The 25,683-nt window shown below is 30.2% G+C and overlaps 3 protein-coding genes and 1 pseudogene across 6 annotated transcripts; 3 read left to right on the forward strand and 1 right to left on the reverse strand.

Moving 5' to 3' along the window:
• Nucleotides 1-111: 111 nt before the first annotated feature.
• Nucleotides 112-3,285, reverse strand: LOC146526959 (uncharacterized). Of its 2 annotated transcripts, none has more exons than XM_085205685.1 (5): nt 3,155-3,285; nt 1,569-1,824; nt 1,324-1,467; nt 492-623; nt 112-283 (listed from the first exon to the last, which is right to left on the reverse strand). In XM_085205685.1, the coding sequence occupies exons 2-5, from the start codon at nt 1,821-1,823 to the stop codon at nt 200-202; spliced, it is 615 nt and encodes a 204-aa protein (XP_085061811.1). In that variant the 5' UTR covers nt 1,824; nt 3,155-3,285; the 3' UTR covers nt 112-199. The 2 variants fall into 2 exon arrangements, with proteins under 2 accessions (XP_085061811.1, XP_085061812.1); XM_085205686.1 differs by lacking the exon at nt 3,155-3,285 and adding an exon at nt 3,042-3,066.
• On the forward strand, nt 1,996-2,577 carry LOC146526960 (uncharacterized). The gene has a single exon (XM_085205687.1). The coding sequence runs from the start codon at nt 2,050-2,052 to the stop codon at nt 2,551-2,553; it is 504 nt and encodes a 167-aa protein (XP_085061813.1). The 5' UTR covers nt 1,996-2,049; the 3' UTR covers nt 2,554-2,577.
• Nucleotides 3,286-4,223: 938 nt separating the features above from the next.
• On the forward strand, nt 4,224-5,322 carry LOC146526961 (cytochrome b-c1 complex subunit Rieske, mitochondrial pseudogene; annotated as a pseudogene).
• Nucleotides 5,323-8,805: 3,483 nt separating this feature from the next.
• On the forward strand, nt 8,806-25,389 carry LOC146526962 (polypeptide N-acetylgalactosaminyltransferase 35A-like). Of its 3 annotated transcripts, none has more exons than XM_085205920.1 (11): nt 8,806-9,301; nt 11,275-11,550; nt 11,837-11,972; nt 12,079-12,520; nt 13,060-13,300; nt 16,165-16,310; nt 16,888-17,040; nt 17,579-17,796; nt 18,079-18,208; nt 20,040-20,174; nt 20,887-25,389. In XM_085205920.1, exons 1-11 carry the CDS (start codon nt 9,157-9,159, stop codon nt 21,016-21,018), a joined length of 2,154 nt encoding a protein of 717 aa, XP_085062046.1. In that variant the 5' UTR covers nt 8,806-9,156; the 3' UTR covers nt 21,019-25,389. The 3 variants fall into 3 exon arrangements, with proteins under 3 accessions (XP_085062046.1, XP_085062047.1, XP_085062048.1); XM_085205921.1 differs by having other exon boundaries at nt 8,807-9,301; nt 11,374-11,550; XM_085205922.1 differs by lacking the exon at nt 11,275-11,550 and having other exon boundaries at nt 8,807-9,301.
• The last annotated feature ends 294 nt before the right edge of the window (nt 25,390-25,683 follow it).

The raw sequence follows: 25,683 nt of genomic DNA on the forward strand, positions 1-25,683 counted from the left end.
TTAGTATACACATTAGTACAACTTCTGGCAAATTTATTATTTAAAATTTAGATCCTTACTTTAAACCTTTAGAAGTCTTTATAATCTAAATCTTTCGCAGTAATAAATATGTCCAATTTTTTGTAGGTTTATTTATATTCTTTATTTAACTTAAATAATATTCTAATTATACATAATTATTTAATGAGTACAGTTACTGTTAAAGTCCTATTAATCTACCTCCTAGATTATTTAATTTTTCCGTAGCAGTCCGCGTTATCGATCTGATTATGGAACTAGGAATCTGAAAACAAAAAATATAATTAAATGTTGTGTTATAAAATACAGGTTGAAAGCGTTTGCGTTTGATAATTTTATTATTTATTTTGTTTGAAAAAAAAACTTATTTTTGGGGAAAAAATGTATTACGCTTTTATAGACTAGTTAAAACTATTACTTTTTAATTTCCCTCTATAAACTTTTAAGTACTACTACGGTATTCTGTCACTAACCTCTAATATTGAATTAAAAAAGTTTGATATTCCTTCGGCTCCTCCAACAATCGCACGACCTGCATTATAGAATTTGTCCCCATTGTTTCCATATTTTTCATCTTCCCTAATTGTATCAACAATTGGTTTTGGCTGTAATAATAATATTCATGATAATTTTTTGTAAAAGCTAATAACTAATTATAAGCCTTATTTACCAATATTTTTAATACAGAAAATAAATTACATATCTATACATGAAAACAAAATCTCAAGATCAATCTCAGACATAAAACGTTTTGTAAACATGGGCCTAAGATATAGTTCTGTACTTTCTGCCGTTTTTAGAGACAATGTCAAGTGGTGGAACTCACCGCCTCGCATTCTCTGTGACAAATGACAAGCTGAGGAAATGAAAATAATCTATACATATAATAAAATTGTAACTGATTTCTGTCTGTATATGGAACACATCTTACTTACCTTTATCTAATTATCAATATACAGGCAGAACAGCATATAAAATAAAATATTTAAACCCATACCTAAAACACTCGCCCCCCCTGCGCCACGACTGGCCTTAGTATTTAGTTCGCTAATATTGCCACAAAATAAATGTTTATAGAATTGGCTCGTTATTTATCAATGTATATCTTTAAAATTCTATTAGAACACCAACCTACTAACGCAATTCAGATTAGAAAATAAATCACCGTGTGGACAAAGCGGACAACGCCGCGAGCTGGTTATTGTATAAGTATAACTATATCGCTAACTGAAGTCACATATACAGTCAGACAATGTAACATTGAGCAAACGTGGTGCCTATATAATAATATACAAGGTAAATAACCTGAAAGATGCCGGCGACGACATTTTGTGCATTTTCCTTCACAGAGAGCACTTTACTACCATAGCCTTCTGTTTCTAAAAAGGCACCCTCAATTTTGGTTACGGGATTAGAAAAAAAACCGCCGCCTGTATTTATAGAACCAACCTGTTGGAATAGATAAAGTAGTTATAAAAACAATAAAAATAATATCTTTTGTATTTCAATGTACTTTTTAAATGTAAATTTTAAAACAGTTTAAATTTTACCGCTGGATATTTCTGATTTAAATTGTCATTATATACGCTATTGATATCATAACTCCTGCTCGGTATAAGGTTCCCAGAGGCTGATTTGTCCACTTTACTTGAGCCAGGGTGATTTTCTCGTTCTAAAGGCTCAGCTATGATATTGGAAGAGGCCCGAGGTGGATCATACACTGGCAAATCGATTCGAATTGGGTCATCTACTGGTATTGATATAACACCCGCTACGCACAGAAGAAAGTAGAGTGACGTTTCCATCCTGAAATATTAAATTAGGTAATATTATTTTTGTAAAAATTGTTAAGTACCGCATAGGAGATTTAGTTCGTCGATCGTTATATATTAATAAAGTATAGGTAATATGTATATATACTATATTTAACTATGTCACTTTCTAAATAACTAGCACATATGTCAAAATATTATTTTTGAAGGATTTGCAATTTTACATAATTAAGTTATATCTAAAGCAGGTAAATTCGAAATGGATACAATGCCAGAAGTTATAAGATGTTTCGGAACGTTTCCACCAAAATATGCCACATATTTAATAGCCTTATTCGGATTGGCATCTGGAGGTATTGGGCTAGCGGGAATCATTGTTTATGGACTGATCGAAAATGCCCTATTGGTGTTCATAACCGGCCGTCATGTAGATGTGGACGATACTGCGAAGAAAGTGATACTTTTGTCTATAGGATTGATGTCCTTAATGCTGACTGTAGCCAATGCTTTTTTATTTGTAGGAGCCACAGCTGGATCCCGTGGCGCTCTAGCAACAGGCATGTGGGTGCTATTAGGAATGTGTATGATTTTAATATGCGGCGTCATTGCTGCACCCATTTCTTGCTTTTTCTTGAAGTCCGCTTGTGTGATCCAAAAAATTTCTACAACGGTTATCGTTTTAGGTTACCTCGTGATTACTGTGTTTCTTGAACTTTGGCTTTACTTTGTGGTCGTCGTCAATAGCCATTTGATGCAATTATGAGTAATTATGTACCTATGTGTAACAACTGGGGGTGTAAAGATTTTTTTATAAACAAGTTTCTAATTATTGTTATTTTTTTTTTAAATGAATTATTAAAGTCATTTTTATGTTTAGTTAATTTTTGATCATATTTAGTTATTACATTTACACATTCACAAATATAATCATGAAATTTTTTTTATATCTAAAAAGATTGAGTGATAAGTACCTATCCATATAAATTGCTGACGCAAAATGCATATAACATTCTGTTATAGGTATTGCATAAACAAAAATTACAAACATAATGACCTCTTACGTAAACAACCATTAATCTAAAAGAAAAAAATATTTAAACAATATAGTTTTATATCTTAGTCAGGTACGCGAATTGCACAAGCTAAACTCAAATTAAAAAAAAATGCATTTCTATACTTTTCTATTATTATGATTATTTCTTTTATATTATTTCTATTATTTAATAACACTCAATTAGTTCAATTACTTACTTATAGTTAAAAAATCTTATTTGAAGTACACAAAAACAAAATCGCTAGAAAGTTGATATATACTCTATGAAAAACAAATCGCACGTGCTAAATCAAATATTAGAGATACTTACTTGTTAGTGGTGGCCCGTCGTGCACCGACTGAGACGCGACTGGTAGCGCCAAGACCTCCACTTTCACCTTACGTCACAGAGCCTTGGCACCAACCAGTATGTGCAAGGGTCTCTGTGTGAGGTGAAGCTATGTTGCAAAATAGTTTAAACTATTTAGGTACATTTTACTAGGATTACCAGAAAAGGATGATAATAATCTTGTTAGAGTTAGGATGCTACATAACCATATGTAAATTAATATTGTGGAACACGAAAATCATCAGATATTTTCTAAATATCCGTTCCACTCTTTTCACTGAATTATGAGGGCATTGCGTGTTGACTGGCGGAACTCAATCCCGCGCTTTGCCTCGTTACCAGAGCGAGGAAATGAAAATATTTAATTTCCTCGAGTGGAAATCGAATCCACAACCTATCGTGTTTACAGTCACACGCTTGCTTGCTTGCTTGCCTGGCCTCAAGTAGCAGGTTATGGTCCATGCTCTATTGATTTTAGGCCTTGCCACTGTATATGACAATACAAATTTATTAAAGACGTTTTCAAATAGGTATCTAAGCACAACTGGTGAATGTTAATATTTAAGCAACGCTAAAATGGCCACTTTATAAGGAAATCGTTAGGTTTAATTAAAATGCTAACGATATGGATAATAAACGTTTCATCAATTGTGTTACATTCTTTTTGTATTTAAAATTAAAAAATAGTGTTAAGAAATACCTACGATGAGCTAATGGGTCAATAAAACCATAATGGCTTATAGATTTTTTTGTGTACCGTACCATACTTAAATAAAAAAATTACTAATTCGCAACTGGTGAATATCAAAAGCACTCCTTTGATAAATAGCTATCAAAAAACTCCATGAAAAAAAATATACAAGATGATATACCTACCTATAGTTTTATTTAGAATATTAAATTAATATTTTATGGTATATATATGGTATAAACATTTCAAATTTAAATTGACGATATATAAACGAAAAACGTTGGTCGTCAAAGATGACACAAATGCTAACGTCAGAAACATTAGTAATATTAAGTTTCTGAAACTAAGGGAAATAAAAATTACAACTTCATTTTGAAATGTACTTACTAGCTAATAGTGGACTTGCAAGATATTGTCGGTCTCTTTGGAAATGTTCCTGTTATCGAGAGTATCCACTTAGAGCAGATTCCGATCCGACTCAGAAGTTGATTCCGATCAAGGCACTTGCAGAATGTGGAAAAAGACATCCGCTGTGCGCATTACCTAGTTTGATCTCTTGGACACAAGTTCGTTTCCAAAAAGACTATCCAAAATTACATCGTGATATAAAACATCCCAGTTTTGATGACTATAGAAAAGAAAAGTTTAAAGATGTTAGTACGACCACATGGCATTCGGGAGATGAGAAGTATGGATACACGTACGTTGTTGGATTTTTTGGGGTCCTCTGTGGAATGTATGGCTTAAAAACAGAATTAATACATTTCTTAGTAAGTATGAGTGCACCGGCTGACGTTCTCGCATTAGCTGCTATAGAGGTAGATATTACTAGTATTGACCCAGGCATGTGTAAATCTTATAAATGGCGCGGAAAACCTCTCTTTATAAAGCATAGAACTGCAGCAGAAATATCTGCAGAAGCCGATACTCCATTGACAGTTTTAAGAGATCCAGAGACTCCTGAGCAAAGGACAATAAAACCTGAATGGTTAGTAGTTATTGGAATTTGTACTCATTTGGGCTGTGTGCCAGTGCCTAATTCTGGGGATTGGGTGGGAGGTTTTTATTGCCCATGTCATGGAAGTCATTACGATAATGTTGGAAGAACCCGTAAAGGACCAGCACCTCTAAATTTAGAGGTACCGCCACATAAGTTTCTTACTGACACTCTTGTGATAGTAGGTTAATATAGTTTGCTGTTTATTTTCCTACATAAAAATATGTAAAAAAAATGGTTTTACATTAATTTATCTTTTCCAAATGACAAATAAGCATATTTAGATGATTGTTCGCAAAAGATCAATTAACACGATAATTAAACAATATTTGAATTATACACGACCAAGTAGTTCAACTAAAATAAGAGTAAAAAACTCTACCCACTTTAACAATTTGTTGCTGGTAGTATACTGATGACGACGACGATGACGCGCCCAAAGCGGCGCTACCGGAAGCTGACAAATACAAAACCATTAATTCAATATTTACAGCATTTTATTAACTCTGAATGCTATATCTAATTTTACTCGTTAAAACATCTTTTGAAATTAGTTAATTTATGATGAATTTATTCTCAAGATTTAAATAAATTATTACCAACGCCAACATAAGTATATGTTGCTATTAATGTTAGAATTTTAATTTATTTCTTAAATATGTTTAATGCTGCTATACTGCAAGTAAGTATTTACTTATATCTACAACGAGTGTTATAAAATACAAATTGTTGATACAAATAAAAGTAATAGAAATAATAAAAACTGGATAAATGAGGGTCTAAAACAGATGATTTTAGAAAGAGATAGGTTTTCAATATTATAGTGCAATGAGCCAGAAATTATGATAAAAAGTAGTACAGCGCGGGAGGCCGCCGTACCTCGTGCCTAAGTCTGTACCACAGTACATTCTATATACTATAATAGAGACCAAACTTCGGCATCAAAAGAGGTAACAAGGATCAACGCCCTTTATATGCCGTAGCCTCAACTATACTAAACCGTAATGTATATGTATATATAACTGTGTATATGCTGCTATACTTGTTTTGTTGTACATGTAGATGTAGAAAAGGAAGGCAAAAATAAAATACATCTCCAATTTATCGTTTTTATTATATCACTCATTTATACAATAATAGACTTTAGGACTTATATATTAATTGAATGCTAATTGAGATTGTATAGGATTTTATTATTTTTGACCGTCACTGGAAACATAGTATGTAAAAAAATTAACTATTTTTAAATTTCTTTTTCTACAAATATCATATTTTTGGGCACATTTATTTAATTATCATCTATTGATATTTGAATTTGTAAATACATGAGTAATAATATCAAATTATAATTTATTAAAACATAATGAGTACAAATTAGACAATCACTATAAAAATTTTTAAGCCTAAGTATCAAATATAATAAATAAGTAATTTAAAATTTTAAATAATTTGGTAGATAATTTAAATTTATTTGCAACAAAATTAGTAAAGAAGCAATGTAAAAATTTAATTTTAGATATACTTACTGATCTCATATTAAATATTCTTCAAAATAAAAAAAAAGTGTCAAATGTTATTTAACACATATGTTATACACATATTATTTAACATATTTTTTAATTGAAATAAATAACATTTAGTAATAACAAAATATATTTTCTTCTATTTCTATTAATAAAGTTTATGTTTTAGAAAAACAACCATGTAAGTAAATAACAATATGTTGTAGTACTTATAAGATAAGATAAAAAGTGTTTATTGCAGACTAAATATGAATATTTACATTGATTTCTTATACAAAAAATGCACAAAGGCGGCCTTATCACTAAAAATGATCTCTTCCAGGCAACCAATCCAAGGATAGGATACATCTAAAAGTGAGGGCAAAAGTGTGGTGCAAAGCAATGTGAATAATATTAATAAATAACTTACTTATGTGTGTACTCATTAAAAATTGAATAGCATAAATGACTTTTAATAATTACTTATTAAATAGTTGACATGTAAAGACACCTAAATGCAAAACCAAAGGATTTAATTCTTAAACTTTGAAGACATTTCAATACAAAAAAATTAGAGAGTACAAATATTTTTTATTTTATATTTTAAAATAACTATAACCGTTTATTATAATTTATTCAAAGTTTCAAATATTAATAAAGTTTATTTAAAATATAGTTTATTTAATAAATCGTTTTTTTCTTAATATTAGACTACTTGCAACCTTTTTTAGTCAAATAAGTATTTACTTTTTATCATATTTATCATGAAGTCAGATTGTCAAAAAATACAACATAAGAACAGTTCAACTAGCTGCTAATAACATATATGGAAAACTCGATATTTCTATAATCTCATCAGTTATTTGTTGATTTTTTTTACATTAATATTATATTTTGTATATTATTAGTTTGCCTGGAACAAAATATACCACATCCATGGTTGTTTAGAATTTATAAGTTAAATAATAAATGAAAATCAATAGGTGTAGATAATCAAATAATATCAGATAAGTGTTTTATCACTGTTAATATTAATATTAGGGTCTCAATGAAATAAAGTATGTACTTAATGTAATAAAATTCAATGTAATAAATTAATATTTAAATCATATGATTTAAATAATAATTAATATCATATTTAGAGGTCAACGCAAGGAATGTGGATTCTATTCAAACTCGGAAGTAATAAACAAGACAAAGCGCAGCGTTGAGATCCGCCACTGAACACACGTGTCTCAAATATTAAATGGTAAACGGGTAGGTTTCTTATTCCTCTCCTGGGGTATACAGCTTGAATCTAAAAAAATATAATAATTACCTAACACTGAAAGTTGAAGATTATTTGTTTCTAGCAATGGTGACTTCAAGGCAGGCTTGTGTAGTGAACTTTTGGCGCATTCATTGTTTTTTATGTGGATAATGATAAAAAGCAATGAAGAGTCCAACAGTTCTGCATTTTTCTCTTTCTGTTGTCTTCTCAATAGAATCCGTGTTAATTGTGGGAACGCTTTTTGGGGTTATTGACAAATTCAATCTTTTTTAAAAAAAATATAATAATTACCTAACACTGAAGGTTGAAGGTTATCTGTTTCTAGCGATGGTGACTTCAAGGCAGGGGTTGTGTGGTGAACTCTTGGCGCATTCATTGCTTTTTTTGCGGAGAACATAAGAAGCAATGAAAGGTCCAACAGTTCTTCATTTTTCTCTTTGTGTTGTCTTCTCAATAGAATCCGTGTTAATTGTGGCAATGCTTTTTGGGAATATTGAAAAATTAAATATTTTTTTTCTATATTCCAGCTAAAAGCGACCGACCATCGCGACTGGCTAACTGTTAATAAACTAAAAATATTTTGTACTAAAAATATTAATATTTTTTTTAGAATACCCTCAATTTTTCCTATATTAATCCGGGGTTCGCAGCTAGGCAAATCCAAACGCACACGTTAGATACTGTGTAAAAAAAACCCACAATACATAATTTCATAAATGAAACTCCCGGATGTTAAAATTCATTGATTCGCTACTACAATGTGCGTAACATTGTATATAAAAAATATTGTAAAGAGATTCAAAAAGACAACTTTTTTCATATCATTTAAAATTTTAAAATTGTTATTATTTTTTCTTTTAAAACATGAAAAATGAAATAAGATAATATAATAAGACACTATATTGCTAGTAAACTACTACCAAAAAATAAAAAACTTTTATAATAAAAATGTTAGATTTTTAATTAGGAATTTGTTAGTCCAGTAATTATAAAATATCAAATAGGTAAAATTAAATATTAGTATGGACTTTAATAACTTTGAGTCTAAATGAATGAAATGAATGACATGTTATGTCTTTACTATCTCTAGTATAGGTGTATTATCTATGATTACTATATTAAATATAGCGAAATTTTCCTTTTTATACTTCAATATTGAACTAATAAGGAAAACCGAACGTAAAAAAGGGAGTTCTAAACTGAACATATCGTTTGTTCTTTCACAAAAATGAGCTGTTGTGCACACTCCTAATTCTTAGTAATAGAATCAATCACGCGGTTTTCGTGACTGCAATCATTTATTTCGATCAATCACGATTGACCAAGCCTAGTGACAGTCTATCTCAGACAACTGAGTAAATGTGTTCTGTGATCTCAGACGTTCTGCCACGAGTGTTTTGTATATGTTAATTTACTTCGATGTATTATATCCGGCTATATATCGATTTTTACATATAGTTGTTTGGTTGGAAAAGTACTTTAAAATGTAAATTTTATAAAAATATATCTCAGAATATTTAATTCATGTGTGTCGTAAAAAAAAAATATTTTGTAAGATTTTTTAATTCAAGAATGGGTAGGCTTAATAATTCTTTTTTGTGGGGTATACTATGTGCATCGGCGACATGGAGTGTGGCATTATATTTGTACTGGCTACTAAATATGAATGGTAAGTCCGACTATATTACATACAAACTATTCGGTTTCAAATTTATAAATTAGTTATAAGTTCAAAAATCTACTTTCATTTGTATACTTTACTTTCTTTAAAATTTCTAATTCGATTCCAACCACTATGCCTTTATGTTTACAAACATTACATTATTTAGCAGTCATTGTTTAGCATTTAGTAGCATGTGATTTAAAATTGAAATAATTTAATTAATGTAATAACATTAATATATTATTCATGTATGTAATATAAATATTAGGAAATCTGTGTCAATATGTATCAAATGTGACTATATTTGTCTGTATTTACCATTATTTGTCAAAATGTACAACCTATTTTCAAAGTAAAACTTATTCACTAACTACTTAATTCATTTTTCCATTGGATATTGGCATTATTTGCTATCTAAATGCTTTTAAAATTAGAATGCTTGGCACAGATTCCATTGTTCATATTTGTACATAGTCTTAGGTAAATATTATTAATTATTAATATTTCCTCATACTTCAGACTGTATCCCTCATTTGATAGGGATGGGCAACCTAATGTTAAAATACAATTGTCACTATGCACCACCACCTAATTTTGGAGAAATTGTGTATTGAGTGTGGGAATTCAAAAATGCATTTTGTCTTTGCTACCAGAGTGAGAAAATAATTCTTTATTCTCCCTGAGTAGAATTTGAACCCACAAAAGTTGTAGCGCTAGTAACGCTAGCAGCTGTATCGTATGTTTGTATGTTTTATGTTGTTAGTATTACATTTTCTCATCAATGCAAATATTTTATCAGCATTCATAATTCAAAAATAACTATTAACAAAATAATCAGTATTCATTAATATTCTAACAAAGGGTCTTGCAGGATAAGTATGGCAAAGTTGCACTGCTACTTAAGGATCTTAGGGTGTTAAAAGAAACTGTTTTTCATTACGTAACAAAAATATTATTGGCTGCCAAATGAAATATAATAAGATAATAAATAATAACATCTATAAATCTCTTAAGGTTGATTAACACTACATTTTTGCTTTTCATTTATCAAGTCTCTTGTTAATATGTAATAACTAATTCAGTAAACTTTTAGTTTTTTAAATAACATGTTTATTGTAACCAATTGTGAAACCAATGTGTAAAATCACATAGTTTAGAGAAGTCATCACTTATCTCATGATTTACCAAGTATGACTGATTGATCTTTGATTTATCTTACATTTATATATATACTAGCGGCTCGCCCGCGGCTTCGCCTGCATGAACTACGTTATTATTAATTTCTGTCTCCATGAGTACCTACGTTTTATAAGTGACGTCCATGCAAAATTTAAGACTCCTAGCATTTGTAGTAACGAAGTTTCATACAACCTTTCAACCCCAAAACAACCCTTTGGAAGTCAAATATTGCGAATTCCCGTTTTAGCAAGCACACGTCCTATAAATAACTCCTATGCAAAATTTGAGATTCCTAGCACATGAGTAGTTTCTGAGGTTTCGTGATGAGTGAGTGACCTTTCGATTTTAAATATATATATATATATATATATATAGATATATGAATGATATTACTAAGATAACATTATATATATATTTATGATGAAAGATCTTTATAGAACTTTGTTATAAGCATGTGCTATGTATGTGCATATAGTGGTTGTTATTACTTTGAGATAAGTTCCACCGGTACAAAGAGTTTATTTATTGATTATAATTAATGGTCTAGTCTAGATAGTTAAACAATATGTATTTGACATGTATTATTTTTTAGGTTCTTGTAACCCATTTAATTCCCTATACTATAAGGGTTAGAGGCATACAATTTGGTTTGTTTCTGTTTTATATAATAAGCAATCATGATTAAAAAATCTTCTTTATTAATAATTCTTCTTTAAACAAAATAAGTGAACTTGATTTATTAATACTTCAAATAACTTATCATAATTATTACTAACACTCATAAGTTGTTGTTATTTTAGGAGAAAATGCTATTACTAACACTGAGAACAGAATTCATTATAAGTTAATAAATAAAGAAGAAAAGGACCGTATTAAAAACAATGATAAATCCATTGCAGCATTGGAAGGCAAAGATTTATTATATGATAGTCCCAAACAAAACAATGATAAACTTGTCGGTAAAATGTGGAAGTATCAAAAAGAAAAGTTGGCATATCAAAAAAAGATCATGCTTAGAGAGAAATTTGCAAAACAACTAGGAATTAAGAATGTGGCTCTTCCAGATAAAAGTCTAGGTAATAAGTACTTCACTTTAAAAATTTTTATGTAATATTATAAAGGGAAATAGATGAGAAACTTTCAGATTATTTCCCTTTTTAGATACTTCCTATATATAATTAAAAGTAATCATTTAAAAATAATAAACAAAATATTACTTATGTTGATCAATTAGAAAAAAAATCCTATTATATTATGCAGAATTCTATGCTATGACAAATGCCAATAATCTTTGTTATTATGTTCAAGTATTATTGCCAACAGTATATTATTATTTTCTTGATTTTATAATTTTTTTGCTAGAACATCAACTTGGATTAATACATAATGCCGAAGACGTCAGAATTCGTGAAGCTGGCTACAATGTGCACGCATTCAATACTTTGATATCGCAAAGAATCGGTAATCATAGAGGACTACCTGATACCAGAAATAAATTGTAAGTGTCTTATATCCGTTCACTTTAAATATATTTTAAATAATCGATCAAAATTTTTTTACAACTTTTGCTGCTTAAACCAAATTTCATAATGTGAATATTACAGATGTCGTATACAAAGGTTTCCGAAAAAATTACCTAAAGCTTCAATCATAATTTGTTTCTACAATGAGCATTTTGAAACGCTGATGAGATCGGTCTACTCTATAATAGACCGCACCAAGTTAGCACATTTGAAGGAAATTATATTAGTAGATGATTATAGTGATATTGAAGGATTACATGAAAACGTACAAAAGTCAGTGAATGAACTCAATTCCATAGTGAGAAAAGAAGAAGAAATGTTAGAAACTAATAATATAGAAGGAGAAAATTTAGTAGATTACATAAACGATGACAATAATAACAACAATAATGAAAATGTTAAGAAAACAACGGATTCGAATGCGAGGTCTATGAAAGGTTTGAATATACGTTTGTTGAAGACGAACAAACGGGAAGGGTTGATTCGAGCTAGGTTGTATGGGGCTGACAACAGTGTTGGAGATGTAAGCTTGAAATTATATATATACCTACAAGCTAAATATATTTTTTTAATCATATTTTAGAAAATTTAGTAGACTAAACTCATGAATGAATCTTGCAACACTATTTTTACTGGCATAAGGCCGTCGTGGCGTGGCGACCCAACGTCTGTTTGTAAACACGATGGATGTGGGTTTGATTTTCACTTAAGGAGTGAATTATTTTCATTTCTTGGATCTGGCAAAAAGAAAAAGCGCGGTGTTGAAGTACGTTATTAAACACGCATGGTTTCCAACACATATCTATATGCGAGGATAACGGGAAGTAAAAAAATATTTTTTTTCCGTTTTCTCGATTTCCTATTATCAGATTTGTTTAATTTACGGGAACGGAGTGACTTACTATTAGCTACCTCTGTCTACCCTGCTATAAGAGTGAATCTAACGAAAAACATTTCATACTCTCGTACATTTATAATTTATAAAAAGTTAAAAAAATTAAATAAAGTATACTTATTACATATCTTTTAGAAATTATAATTTATATACTTGTTTTATTTTAGGTTCTAGTATTTCTGGATTCGCATATTGAGGTGAATGTGGACTGGCTGCCACCTCTCCTAACCCGTTTATCGGAGGGAGTGGACGGTGTCACAGTCAGGTTTTCTCCGCGAGCCGTAACCCCAGTGATAGATGTTATAAACGCTGATACATTTGAGTATACACCTAGTCCCCTGGTCCGTGGTGGTTTCAACTGGGGATTGCATTTCAAGTGGGATAACTTACCTAAAGGAACATTGAAAGGTAATTTTTTTAATGAAATCTCTTTGGAAGTCTTGTATTTTTTTTTATTTCACTAACCAGAATTTGATTGTCTTAACACTGGGTTCTCTTTGCTCAATGCTGCTAAGCTGCTAATGCTGAAAGAAAAAGAAATTTTACAGTACAAACATTACGAGTGATTGATGCTGCATGATGTCATGTAAGGTGTGTGAGTGTGTATTTGTAATAAATCCATCGATGTCAAGATATATAACCTAAAAGGTTAATTTTTATGGCCAGGCCAGTAATAAAAAATGTAAATATTCTTTAATATCAATATTGCTTACAATATCATATTTATCGTTTCATACAAAATAACATATTGTTAACATTAAATAAATAAAACAAATTACACTTTATTGAATTTCTAGGTTATCAAGTTAGGTTAGGTACATACCATTTATTTAATATTATTGATTGTATTCATTAAAAGTCACAGTGGCAAACAACGAAAGATAGCGATTGATTAGTCAACGTAAAATAAACTTTATATATTTTTTTTATTACGGTCTATTTTGCACATAGAAGGGTACGCAGAGGGAACCTGGAAATCTAGTTTTAAGACATTTCGTTCCCATTAAGACACTTCTGTTGCTCATATTCCGTGGAATTAAGGAGCCATTGCGTGTTTGGAGTGGGAGAATTCTACGCCGCGCTTTGCCTCGACATCTGAGCGAAGAAATGCAAATATAAATTTAAATAAATATTTCATTTCCTCTAATGGGAATCGAACTCACAACCAGTCTCGTTTACAGCCACACTTTGTGCCCCTGTGCCACAACTGGCCTCTTTTTATACAAGATATTCATTCAATATTGTTATCACTGTTAAGAATTGGCCTAGTATTTACAATACAAATAATCTTAACTTAAAATATAATTTTATTCCCATCAAATGATGGGAATAAAACTCAACTCTGCGATTTGTCTACCAGAGCAGGGAAATTAAAATAATTAATTCTCTAGAGGGGGAGTCGAACCCATAACAATCTCTCTTTAGTTCGTGCCATGTTAGTTCATCTTTAGAAGTTTTTTAATCCATACCTATATTATAAATTCGAAAGTAACTCTGTCTGTCTGTCTGTCTGTCTTTTACGCAATCAGGGCCAAACCGCTAATTTAATTGTGATAAAATACTCATATAGAGATACTTGACGGTCTCGGGATGAACATAGGATACGTTTTTTCTCATATTTGTAATATTTTCGATATATACCAATATATTAAAATACTTATTAATTTGACATGCAATTTGTTCCGCAATGTTAATAACAACTGTCGTTGCTAAGCAACGATTTGCAAAGTTCGTTGTTAGAAAACGTCACCCAAAATGAGTTTGCTTAACGCATCTCTCTATTGAAAACTGAAAATAATTTCATAAATATCTATATCTATACTTATAATAAATCTGTAGAAAAGTCATTTCTGTACATTAAAAATATAAAAAAAAAAAATAGCTAGGGTGTTGAAGAACCATTAACAGAATCCATTTCCAGCATTTTTGGAATTTTTGTCTGTTTGTCTGTTTGTCTGTTTATGTGATCACGTATCACGTAAAAAGTACACAACAAATTTAAGCAACTTTTGTATATAAAAATTACAAATAAATCAGAGTAGGTTTTAGTTTTTATTTCACTGTAATCGCTTCACTCTATCAAAAGATATAAGTATTTAAAGTTTTCAAGAAGTTAATATTGGAGATCTATTGACAACAAATAGTAAGTACTAACGATTCTTGATAACGAATAAAACATATCTCAACATGTTATTATTTGTTAAGCATTAATTAATTCGGGAGAAATATTAATATTTTAAAACTTTAGCAAAATATAGTTTTTGATTATTTATACTGAGAAAACGGTATGTTTTAACTATGATCGATCGGTGACAGTTTAACTATTAGCACAATAGATGGCGCTCTGGCAAGATGCTCTTAAAAAATGAATTTGGAAATGTTTTGATTACATGACTGTTGATAAAAATATTTAAAAAATGAAATAATCTGTAAAGTAATAAGTAAAATAAAAATAGTACGTAATTTAGGGTAGTATTTACTTTTTTTAGTTTAATTTGTTTAATTGCAATCACTTTGGCAAAATATATATAGTATGTATGCATGTATGTTTATATATATTTGTATGTATGTTGTGTTTTATTATAAGTTCTTTCAAATGGTTGGAAGCGCCTGTAGGAAAGCGCTTTTAGTGATAAGGCCCGCCATTGCACTTCTTTATTGTCTTTTCGTAAATATTGTTACTGTATTGTTTCTTAGTTTTATAGTGCAATAAAGTATTATTATAATTATATACTCGCCCCGGTGCCTCGAATAGCAGAATAAGTATTAAAAAACAAAAAATAAAGAATGACTGTTAGGCGGTACGAAGTTCGCCTGGTCAGCTAGTATTTAATAAATATTCGTATAGTTCAAACGGGCGTAGCCGCGTATGGGTCATATAAGAATGTAATACGAAGTTAGTGGTTGATCTGTGAAAAGAAAAATGTCAATCTTTTTCCCAAAAAAAAAAAGTTTGGGTTTTACAAATCATTGATATGTTTTGAAAATTAGTATGGGAGATATACACCTAAATAAATTATAAACCTATATGTTCCAAATTGTAACACATAATTAATAGTGGGGACAGAAGAACTAGCTGTCGGTAACCGTTTATATCTTTCAGGATTCCTCGGGAAAATTCAATTGATCGAAGATTTGGACCAGTTTCACAAAAAATTTTTGAATACTCCCACAAGACATATCATGTCTTTTTTTAATTTTTTGACTAAAAAATTTGGGCAAAATGTGATCTTAAAAATACAAATTTAAAATAAAACATAATATTTTCACAGGCGATGAGGATTTTGTGAAACCAATCAGATCTCCAACAATGGCGGGTGGTCTGTTTGCTATATATCGAGAATATTTTAATTACATCGGCAAGTATGATCCGGGGATGAACATTTGGGGAGGTGAAAACTTAGAAATGTCTTTCCGGGTACGTATTTTGGGTAGATTTGGTCACCTATGTATTTATGTTATGTTTAACGCAGAATATAAGTTATATTTATGACAGTCCTTGCCTCTATAATTTTATTGTCATACATAGGTTACTGTTACAATCAGACAAATTCGTTGAAATCGCAGAGTAAATAGATTTTGGACCTACTCTAAGTAATCAGTAATCAAAGCTGACAAAATAACAATTGATAAATATTAATAAATATGTTTATTTTAAAAATTACACACATTACAATTAAAAATAATAAACTCAATCAATCGTTAGCAAAACCGATAACATAGTCATATACAATCTTATGGATTAATTTTGTCACTATACACAAAGGAATTAGGTCATTTCGCTCAAAATTGAAAATTTCATTTATATAAAAGTTATTATATAATAAGATTAGAAAAAAAAAATACTTATATGTAGAACTTAAACATACCAACATTCAATGTCTGGAAATTTGGGTAAAAAGTGAGGAAACGTAGTGTCTTAAAATTAGGTTGTCTTTGCCTATCCTGTTATATGCGAGAGATAGAAACTAAAACAAAATCATCAATTTTTATAGATTTGGATGTGCGGTGGTATTCTAGAGCTGATTCCGTGCAGTAGAGTTGGTCACGTGTTTCGTAAACGACGGCCTTACGGTTTTAGCGAAAAAGAGGATTACATGCTGCAAAATTCTATGAGAATGGCTCGAGTGTGGATGGACGACTACGTGGTAGGTGATTTTTTAAATGTATTTTCTGCTTATCTTACATTATTAAATCTTATCTCATGCTGTAAATTTGAATTTTGTAATAAAATAACAAATAATTATATAAATACTAGCGGCCCGCCCGCGGCTTCGCCTGCGTGAACTACGTTATTATTAATTTCTGTCTCCATGAGTACATACGTCCTATAAATTACGTCCATGCAAAATTTGAGACTCCTAGCATCTGTAGTAACAAAGTTTCATACAAACTTTCGACCCCAAAAACAACCCCTTAGAAGTCGAATATTGGAAATTCCCGTTTTAGCGAGCACCTACGTCCTATAAATAACTCCTATGCAAAATTTGAGATTCCTAGCACTTGTAGTTTCTGAGATTTCGTGATGAGTGAGTGACCTTTCGATTTTATATATATATAGATAACTATATATAATTACAATACCTAATAATAAAAGTTATGCAAAATAAAAAAAAGTAAAACATTAAAGAATTTCTCGAGTGAGGACCGTTTGCGTTAATTAAATAGTATATTTTCATATTACAGAACAAAGTGATTGAACAAAATCCCTCGGCAGCGCACGTGTCCGTAGGCGACATATCTGAACGTCAAGCATTACGGAAGAATCTCGGATGCAAATCCTTCAAATGGTATTTAGACAATATTTACCCTGAATTAGAAATGGGGGAGGATACTGTCGCTAAAAAGAAGATAGCCGCGTTGAATGATCCGGATAAAAATAAGTTTCAACCGTGGCATTCTAGGTAATTCAAATTCAAATATTTTTATTCAAAATAAAAAGTTACAAGCTTTATTTTTTGAACGTCAAATAATTTACTACCAGTTCATAAAATAAATAAATAACGTGCGACAGTAGTGCGGCCAAAACTTTAAACTCAATTTCATCACAGACTGATTATTTGGTATAATTGCCATATCCAAACAATTAACAATTTTTTTTTTCATCATTTAATATACCGACGCAACTATCGTATAGTAGGCCATGTCTTATTTAATATTTTTTTTTATTTATGTTATTGTTACAGGAAACGCAATTACACAGATTCATTCCAAATACGTTTAAAGAAGACATCTTTGTGTGTTCAGAGTGCTAAAGATATAAAAAGCAAAAACAGTGGTCTGATATTGGCCAGTTGCATGAGAACATTGAATCAGGTGATTTTATGCATAAAAAAAACTTAATTTTTAACATAATAACAATTTATAAGACTAAAAGTAGTAGTGTTTTTTTTTTGCTTTCGATATTTCTTTTTAAATTAAAATAAACACGTGAACACTCGTTGTATTATGACGTGTACGCGACCAAATTTTGATAATGTGTTCCTACTGACATCGATGTTACGATGTTTTCATTATTGCAAAATCGATGTTAAAACATCGATATTTTGTCTGCTAACATTGACGATCATCGAAAATCGATGATCGGGCATCGGGATTCGGGCATCCCTATGTTATACTTGACAATTGGCCGAGCGGCGACCATTGCGCTTTGAGACTCGGACCGGACGGCTTCCACGTTAGTTATATTGTTTTATTCGTTACTAATTGTTGAAGAATGCTTCAATACATCATAATTAAAAGAGTCTTGGGTCTCAATATATCTTCATACATCATTAGCGCAATCATTTGGTTACCTGACGACGAGATATTTACCGAGCAATCCACCCACCGTGATACCTATCGAAATACGAAGCGAAGCATAATCGCTCTCCAAGACATCGCCGGCTTCCAGCTGCAGCCATCAATCCGAGGGAAGTGTGCCTTTAATCCTTATCATAAATAATCCTTTTACTTTGATTTGTGGGAAAACGGTGGACGTCATTTTTTGTGAGTCAACCCTCATTTTAAAAAATATTATTCAAATTATTGTAATTCATAGTAAACTTCGTAATTTTTCCTTAATAATATTAATTTATATGGTATTTAGTATGTATTTGAATTTAAAAATCATCATATAATATTGAATAACCCACCGTAGGTAATTTATTTCGTTAGTATATTAGTTTTCGTTTAACAATAAACCTAACTCCCCTTTTCTCCGATCCAAATGACCTACATCCTTTGACTCCCGCACACTTCGTGATCGGCCGACTTCTGACATCTTTACCATCAGCTAATCTAATGAAACAGAGCAGACTTAACCATTACCAGAGCTTGGAGAAGATGCGACAGAACTTCTGGGACCGTTGGAGAAATGAATACTTAAGCGAACTTCAGCAGAAACATAAATGGCGAATCAACAAACGAGGACTAAAAGAAGGAGATTTGGTCGTCATCAAAGGTCGTCAACGCACCTCATTTAAAATGGCGCATGGCCCGGGTTCACAAATTATACCCGGGTTGTGGAGAGTAGTGGACGTCGTCACTTCAAAGGGCATCATTCGTCGGGCTGTTCATAATCTCTGCCTACTGCCTGAATCTACACGAAGTCCTGAGGACTTCAAGCGGGGTGAGGATGTTCCAGCCGATTAAAGTAAGACTTGTCAAGCGGCGGCCATTGCGCTTTGAGACTCGGGCCGAACAGCGTCAACGTTAGTTATATTGTTTTATTCGTTATTAATTGTTGAAGAATGTTTCAGTAAATCATAATTAAAATAGTCTTGGGTCTCAATACCTTCATTCAATCATTGAGGCAATCAATTTGTATCAAATATCAAGACCTACTTTTGGAGCACAAAAATGAATTACACCTCGAAGTCTAAGAAGAAGATACATTATTGTTATTATGCTTTAATAGTTATAGTGTTTCGTTTTTGTTTCGCTTATTGTATGAAAATTCACCGCGTAAATGAAACCTATATGGTATTTAACGTTGACCTAGATTTATGAAATTTTATATTTTAAACCAAGTGAGTGTATTCGCCCACAAACTTAGGTTGTACTTTCTATCAATCTACAACCTTACAAAATTTCTATCAATTGGTACAAAACCCTCGGTAGGCAAATCCAACTCGTACTTGACTGGCTTTTATTTTTTTATTTCCAGGTGTGGTTTGAAACGGATCGACATGAATTGGTGCTGGGTCGCATACTATGCTTGGACGCTTCTAATAACGTATCGCCAGTTATTGGTAAATGCCATGAACTCGGTGGTACACAGGAATGGAAGCATAAAGGGGCGGTATGTATTAAAATAAAAATAAAAACAGCTTTACGCTGTATTCCGCTCACAGTAGAGTAAGCAGGCAGAATCTAGTGTTAAAACATACCGTTCCCCACTATCTGTCGAATTCTGGAGGTGTTGAGTGGTGGAACTCAGAGCTGAGCTTTGCCACTATACCAGAGCGAAGAAATGGAAATATATATTTAAATAAATATTTAATTTCCTTGAATGTGGATCAAACACGCAACCAGTCGCGTTTGCAGTCACACTTTATGCCCATGCGCTACGACTGGCCTGAAAACTTTCAACTAAACTGCTTTAAAAGTTATCCTGTTCTGTCAAGAACATTAGGTTCATGCTATTAAAATATTGTATTGTCATTTTTTTGAGTGCAAATCTTAACAAGTAGCATTTTTTGATGTACTAAGTAAGATCTTCTTTCATTCATTAATAGCTAGATACATATTTTAAATTAAACTCCAATAGATTTAATCGTTCCTCCAGTTACATAATCCAGTAAAGAGGTTAATTTGTTAAAATGTTTCTACAGATGAAGTCATGGCCGCTCTGAAATTAGGCATTTAAAATCCAACAAAACAATCAAAAAAATAAAAATCTTGGAATAAAATCTGTTCAGCCATCAAGAGCTAACTTCAGAGCGGCTACGACTCGTCGACTATTTGATAATTTATTAAAAAAAATTAAAAATTATTATTCCTATTCTCATTAGGCTGGAAGCCCTGTTTACAATACGGCGGCAGGAATGTGCTTAGGAGTGGAACACGCTCTGCGAAATGAACCTGTTCTTCTAGTTATATGCGATAACCAACCAACAAACCAGTGGGACTTTGTAAGATCTTAAAATTGGAAAATTTTTAACTATATAGCTACGAATCAGATGTTTATAATATGTAATGTAATGTGAGCAAATAATTGAGTATTATACAAGTGTCAGTGCAACAGTGGCCGGTATGGTATTTAAGTTTTATATTTTTTTAAATATTTTATTTCAAAAAATATAAAAACCGCTCTGTCAAGAGCGAAGCGACAAATAAGAAGATTGTATAAAAATTGCTTCTCGTTATTGCGATAATTTCTTTAATCTTTGTTGATAATGACATAAAATTTTAAGACTATTCTATCTATTATATCTATTCTATTTATTCTATCTATTTTAAGGCTATTCTATTCTTATATCTATTTAATTTTTATGTATTATTCTCAATTTTTATATAAAAATACACAAGTAACTGTCCTATTTATTTTAAAGTAATTTTTGGATATACATAATAAAACAAATGTTTATTAAAATGCAATCGTCTCATCACGTCTACGATTGCTGTTGACTGAAATGCTAAATTCTAAATTGTTTTACAGAAATATTTTTATGCTCATATATGTATAGATAATGTTATATTATATAAGTATTAACAGAAAGTAGTATGTAATATAATTAGATAGAACACTGAAAGGCGGGGTCTTTGGGCGATATTTATTGATTTTAGATGAAAATATTAAATACATTTTTATAGATCAATTTTTAGATATATTACTAATAATTGTTAATTTATAACACATGCCACCAAATAAAGTGGATATCTAAAGAACTTATGAAAACTAAAAATACATGGGCTTACACAATTTTAACAAGAACCTTTTGTTCAATATCAATACTATACAGGGTGGAAGAGGCAGCGCTTCTTTTATTGAAACTGCATATAGGGTAATATATTTCAAACCCACACCTAAGAAATTAATCAAGGTACCTCAACAGTTTAGACGTAGGATTTTTTTTCATTTCACGATTTTTATCCATACCTGTATTTCGTGTGACGCACACATACGTGTGCGACGTTTCCGATTTGATAGGTAAGTGTGTGCGTGCCTATGTTATACTTTACAAATGGCGTTTTATTTTAAAACGATAATTTTATTATTTGTTTTGTTTGAAAAAAATACTTTTTCATTTTTGGGAATTATTTTTTTCCGAATTATATTAGGCTTTTATAGAGTAGTTAAAACTGTGGTTTCATTTAAAGTGGTGCTGACAATTCCACCTTGTATACTTACTCGTTTTAAACTTATAATTTTGAAATTACGTGGATAATTATAATCCGATTGTGATAAGGAAAGATACTTTTACGATTTATTATTTGTTATATTATTATTTTTTTTCACCTTTATGCTGTATCTCGCATATACCAGGGTTGGAATGGAAGGGAACCCAGTGTTAATACACTTCGCTTTTCGGCGGAGTAATAAAATGAAAATACTTAATTCACCTGAGTGAGAATCAAACCAACAAACGACTGTCGCGTTTACAGACAAACGTTATGCTGCTACACCATGGTGGCCTCATTTTTTTTTATTGTATGATATATTTTTTTTACTCAAATAGTACATATATTTGAATAGAAAGGCTTATCCTAAACAAACTTTAAACTACCATTAAAACTCCAAATCAGAGTTACCTCATTTTTATTCTAATTTCATATGGTTTTTAAACATAATTATTTTTATATACTACTTTTTGTGGATTTAGACTTTTTAATTCAGGTTTCTGATTATTTATTTTTCCGTCCTTACTTTGCTTATTAATTAATATCTGGATTCCTTTACTAGGATATTACTAGTGGTTTTGCGGGAAAGTCAAATTGTATCTAAAGTTCCATTGAATTTGTATGTTTCATTGATTTTATTTTATATTGAAACAAAAATCTCTATGATTTTAATTGAAAACGATACTATAATTATTTATGAAAAGTGAATCAATAAAAACAAAATATTGTAATCAACAACTATGTTAAAAAAAAACGACTTCAGAGCTAAAACATAATGTTTGCGGACAAACATACAGATCAAACTGCTTCTTTTTATAAATCGCTTAAAGAGTATTAAATCAGTGTTTTAAATTATTTAGATTTATTTAGAAAAAATATTAAATATTTACACATGTCCCACTACTTCATCTGTTAATATTTTACTTTTTGATACTTGGCTTGCTTCTCATTTCCTAGCTAATAGTTAAAAATGCATCGAGAGAAAATAAGAGTTATTTCTTTAATTGTGTTTTGACTTTGTGAGTAATAATATAGTTATATATTATAATTATGCCATTTTAAAATGATTGGTTGTGTACTTTCGGACTTCCCTTAGTTATTATATATTTATTGAAGAAGTAGTTAAACAAAATATTAGGTATATTTTTATTATTTTTTTTCCGTCCTTTATGCCATTGTCAAAGAAAAATAGTTCTAGATAATATTGTGTTAATCTATATTTTTCAAAAGGTTATTTTATATATATTTCTGCTAATAGCGTTGCCAACTTGAAAAATATCTTGTTTAATGAATTTTCTTTTGCAGCTTTGTACTCTTTAAAGATTTATATATATATTCTTATTAAATATAATAAGAAAATACTAAAAACATTTATAGTTCACTTTTTTAACTCAATAACAATGAGATTATAATGTTATATTATAAAATGTATATACTCTTTCAAATGTTCAATTTACACTTCTATGCTACAACTTGTCTAATTATACATACATAAGTAAGTCTAAGTACAATAACAGACGGTGCCGTATTGTATAGACAAGTATGTATCTATACGATGATTCCTCTCATTACGGCGGCATATTAAAACGTCGTACCTCAAGTACATTTAAAGCTGAGGGCCCATACAAGTTGTCCCTCACTAAGAATAACGAGCTATCTTTTTTCTGTTCCTATTTGAATTTCGTTCGTACTTTCATTCATTTTTATGAGTCTGTTTTATATTTTCTATAAGCTGTATTGTATTTGTATATAATATAAACTTATACTAATAACTTGTAATTTTTATACATATAAACATATTATGTTATAATTATTAAATGCACATACGTTTTTTCATTTCTTGAACCCACTTGTACCATTTTCCATGCGATGCTAATTATTATAGATTTATTTATATATATTGTGAAACGTATTTTTATGTTTTATCTTTTTATATAAACATATTATGTTTATATGTATAAAAAGTATATATATTATAGTTTTAATTGAAATTTTAGTAAAGGTAACATTATTGAGTCGCTTCAAGCATTTTTCCGCATAGCAGGGTAGTCTAGAGTGTTAGAGACATGGCGGAACTCAACACCGTGCTCTTCCAGAGCTGAGAAATGAAATAATTTAAATGTTATCATTTTAACAGGTGGGTATCGAACCTATAACCATGTTTAACGCCACGACATCCTTCTTAAGTCCTTATTTATGGTGTAATTCTTAAATATATGGAATATTTCTAAAGGTATCAGTTTATTTTGATATAGTATTTGTTTGTATATAAAAAGGTTTTTTAAAAAGTAGCTTTAGATGAATTTAACAATATTTTTTTATTATTAAAATTTAAATAAATTACAGTACATTTATAGTACCAGTATTTTGGACACAATAAATTAACTGTTTTATTTTTAAGAAACCTTTCCTAAATTGTCCAATAGAAATTCTAAAGGTTGTAAGATGAAATCGTGATTAGGAATTACATTAAAATATTTTATATACTATGTTATATGTTTAGAGAACGTAGAAGTAAGTTTATTATGTTTATTTAAATATTTAGTTAAATTTTAAATATTTAGTAGTTGTAAGAATTATATAATATTATCTTTTTTAGTATTTTGTGTACATATATTTTTTTGGCGTGGTTTAATGCAAAGGTTAGAGACATAAGCGGACCACATTTTATAAATGGTCGTGTGTCCGTTTGTCCGTTTACTCATACGAGTCATTTTAATATTAAATGCACATACGTTTTTCCATTTCATGAACCCACTTTTCTTTCACATGAATCTCACATTGATGACTCGCAACATCCTGATGATTTTTTATTTAATATATTCTATAATGTATATGTAATGTTGTTGTTTTAGATAATTAGTAGTTGTAAGAATTATATTATCTTTTTTAGTATTTTGTGTAAATATTTTTTTTTGGCGTGGTGTATTGTAAAGATTAGAGACATAAGCGGACCACATTTTATAAATGGTCGTTTGTCCGTTTGTCCGTTTACTCATACGAGTCATTTTAATATTAAATGCACATACGTTTTTCCATTTCATGAACCCACTTTTCTTTCACATGAATCTCTCATTGATGACTCGCAACGTCTTGATGATTTTTTATTTTATATATTCTATAATGTATATGTAATGTTGTTTTAGATAATTGCCAATAAAATAATACAATTAGATTGTTGTTTCAATTTCTCAGGAAATCTTTTATTATGTGTTTTAATTTTATTTAATAATATAATATTGCTTCATGCTCTATTCCTAGCGGGGTAGAGAACGGTGTGCGAATTTTATTTAATCATTTTTTTTAACTGTACTCTTATTTCATGCTTTTATTTTATCATGAAACTGTCAGTTTAGTTAGTTTTTTCATCCACAATGATTGAAAGCCTTTATACAATTTAAAATAATACGTTTTACTTTTTTTAACATAAGAATATTCCTGAGTTAAGGGCGAAAGGGTATTTAAAT

Source organism: Heliconius melpomene, chromosome 21 (assembly GCF_056956725.1).
Source record: "Heliconius melpomene rosina isolate 202511_hmr_F chromosome 21, ASM5695672v1, whole genome shotgun sequence".
Lineage (NCBI taxonomy): Eukaryota > Metazoa > Arthropoda > Insecta > Lepidoptera > Nymphalidae > Heliconius > Heliconius melpomene.